The 7,198-nt window shown below is 35.3% G+C and overlaps 1 protein-coding gene across 3 annotated transcripts in view; it reads left to right on the top strand.

The window, feature by feature from the left end:
- The window catches only part of GABRB2 (gamma-aminobutyric acid type A receptor beta2 subunit), a 203,893-nt gene that overhangs the window by 70,065 nt on the left and 126,630 nt on the right, over positions 1-7,198 (top strand). For all 3 annotated transcript variants that reach the window (XM_006906483.1, XM_006906484.1, XM_006906482.1), the window contains one exon: positions 299-519. In XM_006906483.1, coding sequence (XP_006906545.1) covers positions 299-519 — 221 coding nt within the window. The remainder of the gene's footprint in view (positions 1-298; positions 520-7,198) is intronic.

The following is a 7,198-nucleotide window of genomic DNA, read 5'->3' as shown; positions in this document are numbered from 1 at the left end:
CTGATTAAGTATGAAGCAATTATTTCTTACCAGTTTTCTTCCTGGATAATGTATAATAAATTTCACAAGGATTTGCTCTTCTAACTTCTATATTACAGTCCCTACCATGGTACCTGACACATAGTAGGTGCTCAGGAAGAATGGGTTTAATAAATTAACATTTGCCTATATGTGAATAGTATATGTTTACAGTGTAAGGCTGCATATATTTTCTTTTCTTATGAATACTGAAGTATTTGCCTATTTTCCAAGTCTGTTTGGGGACAAAATAACCATTTTTTTCTTCTCACTTTCACAGGATTATACCTTAACAATGTATTTTCAACAAGCCTGGCGAGATAAGAGGTTGTCCTACAATGTAATACCTTTAAACTTAACTCTGGACAATAGAGTAGCAGACCAGCTCTGGGTGCCCGATACCTACTTCCTAAATGATAAGAAGTCATTTGTGCATGGAGTGACCGTCAAGAACCGCATGATCCGCCTGCATCCGGATGGGACTGTCCTTTATGGCCTCAGGTCTGTAGCATCCATTTCAAAATTGAACTTTTTCTTGAATGATATAGTTATTGCTTTTTATTGGAGGGGAACATTCTATGCTCTTTTCCTTATTCCTCCTTCAAGTCTACTGATAAGCAGTTAAACCTCCTATCCAGCAGACATCTGATAGCTTTCTAAAGGAGTATGCTTACAAAAGGACTTAGCCCTTGCTAAGATTAAGTTTTTCTGAATATTTTCCAATATCAGCTGCTGATCCTAAAGCTGCTTTCTTTAAGGGGCAGGGATAAATAATACCAAAATAGCTTCTTTAAAATGGAAAAAATATGAATGCCTAATATTTGTTTGAATGTAACAGATGCTATTTCATAAATTGCTCTTAAGCTGCATGAACTGGGTCTGGTCCTTTGATGACAGGAAGGCTTTTTGTGCCCTCTCACCTTCCAAAGAGCAATCGGATGTGCAAATAAAGTCATGATCTCATATATATTAATAATGAGTTTACACTATTAAATGTACCTTTATATCAGAAAAGAATTGCGATGCTTTGCTGTTTGAGTGAGGAGACAGTTTCTTCTTTTAAAGTTTATTTTATATTAGAAGCAGTAGATGATTTCTTGAAAAAAAAAATGAAGAAAAAGATATCTTACTCTAAATACCTTACAATGTAAAGATTTCTCTGCATTAGAGGGGGAGAAACTCTAAATTCTGAACTGTTCAATTGCCTTTGATCTATTCTGTTTTACTTAACTACGTAGTTACTTTACTAATGACGATAATAGTATCTAGTGACCACTTGTTAGGGGTCACACATTGAACTGAGTGCTTTTAATGTATTTAATATACAGCTAATCCATATAACAAGCTCCTAAATTAGAAACTGTATGATCTTTATTTTCAAGTAGAGAAAGCAGGGCTGAACCAACTTGCCTAAGATCACCAGGAAAGTAAGCTTTGGAGGCGGGATTTGGACACTGTTCCAAGTTCAGAGCCATAGCTCTTAACCAGTACACGGGGATCACTCTCACTCCCACATCGTTCTTATCTGGAGTCTCTCGTTTTTATTATCTGCTATATTGAATATGCCCGAATGGTGCATTGTGTTAGATCTCCATAAGCCAGCTTCTTTGTTTGTTTATCATATTTGTATAAAAAAAATGGCATTTGACTGACCAGAGAGGGAGGCAGAGAGAGAGCATATGTGTATTTTGTGTTAGTCACTGATGGTAAAGAGGTGAATTGGATACTGGTTCTGCTCATATACGTGCATCAGAAAACAGAGAAACCGTGGGGGAGTTAAAATAAGTTGACTGGCGATGTCTGTAAAGATTTGACCAAAGTAGTGTACTTTGAAAGTACTAATGGAAATAATTGTGTTAGCAGATACATTGTGCTAATTGTATTACTTGGAATTAACTACAAAACATATGGTATTACAGAGACTTGGTGAGAGGGTGACCGGTGGGCAGTGAAGGAGATGGAGAATGAAAAGAGATTGTGGTTTATATTTTTTAAGAGTTAAGCACAGAGAGACGTCAGAATTCTGAAGAAGGTAGAAGGAGGCATAGAAATAAGTTATTTAGCAGTGAATGAGATGGAGAGATGACGAGCAAGTAGCAAGCTCTGGCTAAGCACCAATCCCAGTGCTGGATGCATTCTGCCCATTGAATCATTTAATCTTTACAGTAATCATGTAGAAATTACCCTGAGCTCTTCCCGTTTCCTTGGGATACTCACATTTAGAGCAGAGATCAAGTTGTATTCTCTTTTGTATACCCAGCACTAAAAAAGCACCTGCACTGTAAATAAACTCAGTAAAGGTTGTCAGTGAATTCTGAATGCACAGATGCAAAATTGAATGGATAGGAAAATCAACAATCAGAGTGTCTTTGGAATTGAGAGGGAAAAGAAAGGACCAATGGAGATGATAAGTGTCTATTCATATCAGTAAGCCAATAATCATATAAAAATTTGATCGCTGTTCATACTTATTAAGACGCACTGGACATAATTGCTATAACTCAAACTCCCAACAGTAAGAAACCGTCACTCTCCCATCCCCACTTCCCATGAGGGCTGTTGACAAAGGACAGATTCCTAAACCCTTCTGACGTGCATAAAATGAGCACTTCTGGACTGAGAAGGCTCATGAATTGCAATTGTTCTATCAGTTGTGTTGTTAATTTTTAATTCGAAATTGATAATAAGGTTTTTCAGGAAAAATATAAGTGTTTCATTCCAATTTTTAATGATAAGTAGTAGAAAAATTTGTTTCATGGCTGGACGTTTAATGCAGACCATCTATCTCCTTATCAACTCCAGGAGGTTCATTCGTGATAAATAAATAAAAGGAATTCAATTGAAATCACCATTGCCAGGGTTGATTCAGCTCTAGCCTCTACTCCTTTTTGCCTACCTCCCACCCCAGTCATTCTCTATTGCTGAATGTCTAGTGAGAAATTTATCTTATGTCTTTGTTCAATAGAGGCTGCATTGAAACGACACTTTAGTAATAGTATTAATATCAGCAGCTAATACTTATTAAAGGACTAAACATTCATTTGTCACTGTGTCAGAATTTATATCATATCATTTAATATTAATTTTACCCCTACAATGCACTATTGCTTTTTCCCATCTTACATGAGGACACTAAGGAATGTGCATCTAAAATTACAGAGTTACTGCACAGGAAAGCGTAGTATTTGAACACAGAGGTGTTCTTCATCACCATTCTGTCCTACTCCTTAGGTACTGCAATGTGGAAATAAAGAATAGTAGGAATCACCTGAGAGCACACAGGGAAAAAGGAAATAAATGAGATAAAGAAAAGTTAGATCAAAACAGCTTTCATTAGATTCATAGATACAGATTTTGTCCTCGACTGATAAACTAAGGCCCTAAAGAACAGTAGGCCTGAGTCATCTATGGACAATGCATCTTTAGATCTCATGTTCACACCTGTCCCAGTTTACTGTGGGATGAATTTTGCTGTGTGGAATTACGTGACATAGGCAAGATCATTGTGAAGAACTTGATAGTGACAAAGTTCATCAGTCTGAATTGAAAAGGCAAATTGAAAGGCCTGTGAAGGCCTAGACCTAGAACGCTGGGACAAGGAAAGCTTTAAATATCAAGGCACTGACGAAGAAACCAGGTAGAATAAGATTTCTGAGCTGAATGTCATGAATGAATGAATGAGTGAATGAATGAATGAATGAGTTCGAAGCAAAAGCAAAAGACTTAAACTTCCCTTCTGCTGAGATCCACAGAGACTGGCAGGAAGAGATGATGGGGAGGTCATTCAGAGGATCTGAGTAGGCTTCTTCGTAGGGTTTTCTTCAGTGAAATTTTCAGGTATTGAAACATAATGAAGATATAGAAAATAGTATGCAAAATATTAATGCTTGTCAAATTTCATGGTGAATATGTAAGTGTTCATTGTATCATGCCTTCAACTTGTCTGTATACTTGAAAATTTGCATGATAAAATTTGCAAAAGGAAAAATGTGTGTTAGAACCCTAGGAATCTCTGGTTCTCTTATGTAGAAAATATCACTGAAGATTTAAATCTGCAGCCAAGGAATGATATTTTTGATCTCTTGAAGGCAGAGAATCATCTATACTTGACATCTACTTTCAATAGCTGTGTCTGAAAATGAGGCCATTTCACCTTGGAGGATGTGTGGCTCAGTGGGTGGGACCCATGACACAGACAGCCAATCTAGGCCATAGCCCAGCTCTTCAGTTAAAACCTTGGAAACCTCCTTGTGAAATTGTCTTCCTGTAAGGGTATGCGGTGTCCATTGCTTCTGACTGCTGCGGGAGCTCTGAGTCTGGCCACGTTGAGATATTATGTTTGGATAGCAGGAGTTTTAAAGATAGTGCCCAGCTACTCAGCAAACTGGCACGAAGGTACACTGGCCTTGGGGAGTCCAGAAAATGGAGATTGAGTTTTAGAAATATGGAATGTATTTTAGACATTCTATACTAGGTTTTAATAGTCTTTGTTCTGATTAGATTTTTGTTTCCCCATCTCCAAAAACACCAGTGAGCAGCTTACTCTGTTATTCTATTGTTCTCCAGGTTGACAGTCATTTTAGAGGTGCTGGGAACAGAGTTCTAATACTGCGCAGAGAGATAAATGGACACAACTAGGCAATACATCAATTTTCTTAACAAAATATAATGATGACGGGATGGATTTTAGTTGGGACTTTTGTCACTGACTTCTAGTTGAACCTTGGGAATCCTCTCCAGGTTTTAATTTCTTCATATATAAAAGGGGATAAATTATATAGTACCAATTTTTTTTGCAGCCCAGTCATCCTCTGAATCGATGATCCATGAAGGTTAAATAATTGATAAGCTAACATCAGACTGGAAATTAAAATTATATATTTAGAATAGCACAGTATATGGTAGATCGAAAGTGTTCAGTGTTACTTACTGTTTAATAAATGAGTGCTGGAGATATTCAATCAATAAATAGAAGAATGGAACAGGGAAAGCTTTAAATATCAAGTCAGTAGATTTGATGATAGAATTTTATCCCAGTTATCTTTTCATGATTCTGTGAAGTAAGACTCTAGGTTTGTTGTCTAGCATGAGAAGAGTGGGAGTGAGCAAGAGAATTGAAGAGAATGCAAAAGGTCTAGGTCAGGCTTATCTGGAGGGGAAAGGGAGCTATAAAAAAAAAATATAAAGGATGTTCAAACAGTGTTGAGGGCACAGACTTACAGTGGAACCAGTTGTTATCAGCATTGCATTTGGCAGCGTGAGATCAAGAGCAAGGGAATTAGAAGCGTGGCTTGAAATTCAAGTGGCCAAGCAGCTTTAAAAGCTGCCCAGTAGCCCTAGCCCAGTGCCTCATTTGCAGCGTGCACTCAGTCATTTTCATTTAATGAAGCATAGTGTGGTTTCTCTTAAAACAAGCCTTTCCCTTTATTCGTATCATGTTGTACTACTCATCTGTTTTTTCAACTGATTTAAAGATCTACAGGATACAGAAATAATTTTTTTTTTTTGAAAGTTACGAATAATGCTTTTTTTAAGCTTAAATTTATAGTTTGTGGCTAAATAATAAAATTCTTAAAAATAGATTCTCACCTTCACTTTTGGCTGGTTAATAGCTCAGTTATACCAATTCAATCATAAAAATTAAATACTTTCTGTCTTTTATGATACTATTTAGAGACTTCCGTCAGAAGATACAGCTGGAGGTGGTGAGAATATCTTCTTGGGAGTAACCCAACTATAGAATTGGTGACACAGGACTTTTCAGTTGACGAAACTGAAGAATTTCTAGTCATTTATAAAGCAAGCATTTTAACCAGATTAACCATATTTTAAAATGATTTTCACAATACTTCAAGGAAAAATGACATTAAAATATAGGATATTGTCAATGATCCCAGCAGAAGTACTAGCAGGTAAAAATCAAGTTTAATCTGGTATTGACATGGCATCATAAAGAATATTACATAGATACAATTCAGACTGTTATTGACTTAAAAAGAAAATATTTATTCACTTTCAAAAGCTAATGAATAATTACACCAGACAGAGAATCAGGAGACCTGCATTCTAGTCTTAAAATTAGTGGCTCTTATAGTTACTCATTTAAATGAGTTCTAAATTTATTCTAGCTCCAAAAATCTCATAGTCCTGTGATTTTGCTAATGTTTGGCATAAATATTTTTAGGACTTCTACTTCATTGTGCATACAGCGATACTTAACATGATATTTCATTGCTTTAGTAGTTGCATTTATCTCCTTGAAAAACATGTTACTGATTAGGAAAATGAAAACAAAATCATTGTATTCGGGTATGCAAGAAAACCTGAGTTATCAACTAATGGCATCTTTATGAACAAAACAATGCATATTTTTATTAAAACTTAGAATTTAAGTCCAAATTGTACTGCATATTATCTATGCAAAGTCATAAACATTGTATCATAAGCATTTTATCACTTATTAAAACTCTTCAACAAATACAATTAAAATAAAACTTTTTCTATTATGAAGTGATATTTAACATTGAAAATTTAGAAAATTCAGATAAAGTATGAATAAAATTACCCTTAATACTACCACCAAGAGTTAACTACTAAACCATACCTTGCTTTATACTCTTCCAGATATTTTTCTAGATAAAAAAACATATGGATAGTTTTTCATAAACATGGATTCACATTATTTATACTACTTTGTGACCTTATTTTTTTCTTTAATAATAAATGCATCATAAACGTGTTTGCCATGTCAGTAAATCCTTTCTAACCATTAGTCTTTAACCATTATAGGACATATTTGGGATACAATTCTTTATTTAATATAGGATATGGTTTGTAGTTTTGAGATAAGGTACAATATGTAGTTGTTGAGATAAAATGTAGGACTGCTATTTAAAGTTTATTTAATATTTAGTGCTACAAATTATAATCCTATAGTTGTGCTGTTGCAATTTATAGTCTCATAGGTTAAATAAATGGCCCAAGAGATGTACTGATGTTGATTTTATTAGGACAGTTCTTATGAAAGGAATGACTTTCTTACTCTTTCAGTAGTAGCTGACCCATCTAAAAATAGCTGTTTGTCATTTGGTGTGAGGGGGGAGCCCTTGACTTCATATGTCTGTACATCTCCCATATGTAACATTAGATCAGAAACATGTCACTTCTGATTAAAGGTTCA

Source organism: Pteropus alecto, unplaced genomic scaffold (assembly GCF_000325575.1).
Source record: "Pteropus alecto unplaced genomic scaffold, ASM32557v1 scaffold40, whole genome shotgun sequence".
Classification (NCBI taxonomy): Eukaryota; Metazoa; Chordata; class Mammalia; order Chiroptera; family Pteropodidae; genus Pteropus; species Pteropus alecto.
This window is presented reverse-complemented; position numbering and strand designations above follow the sequence as displayed.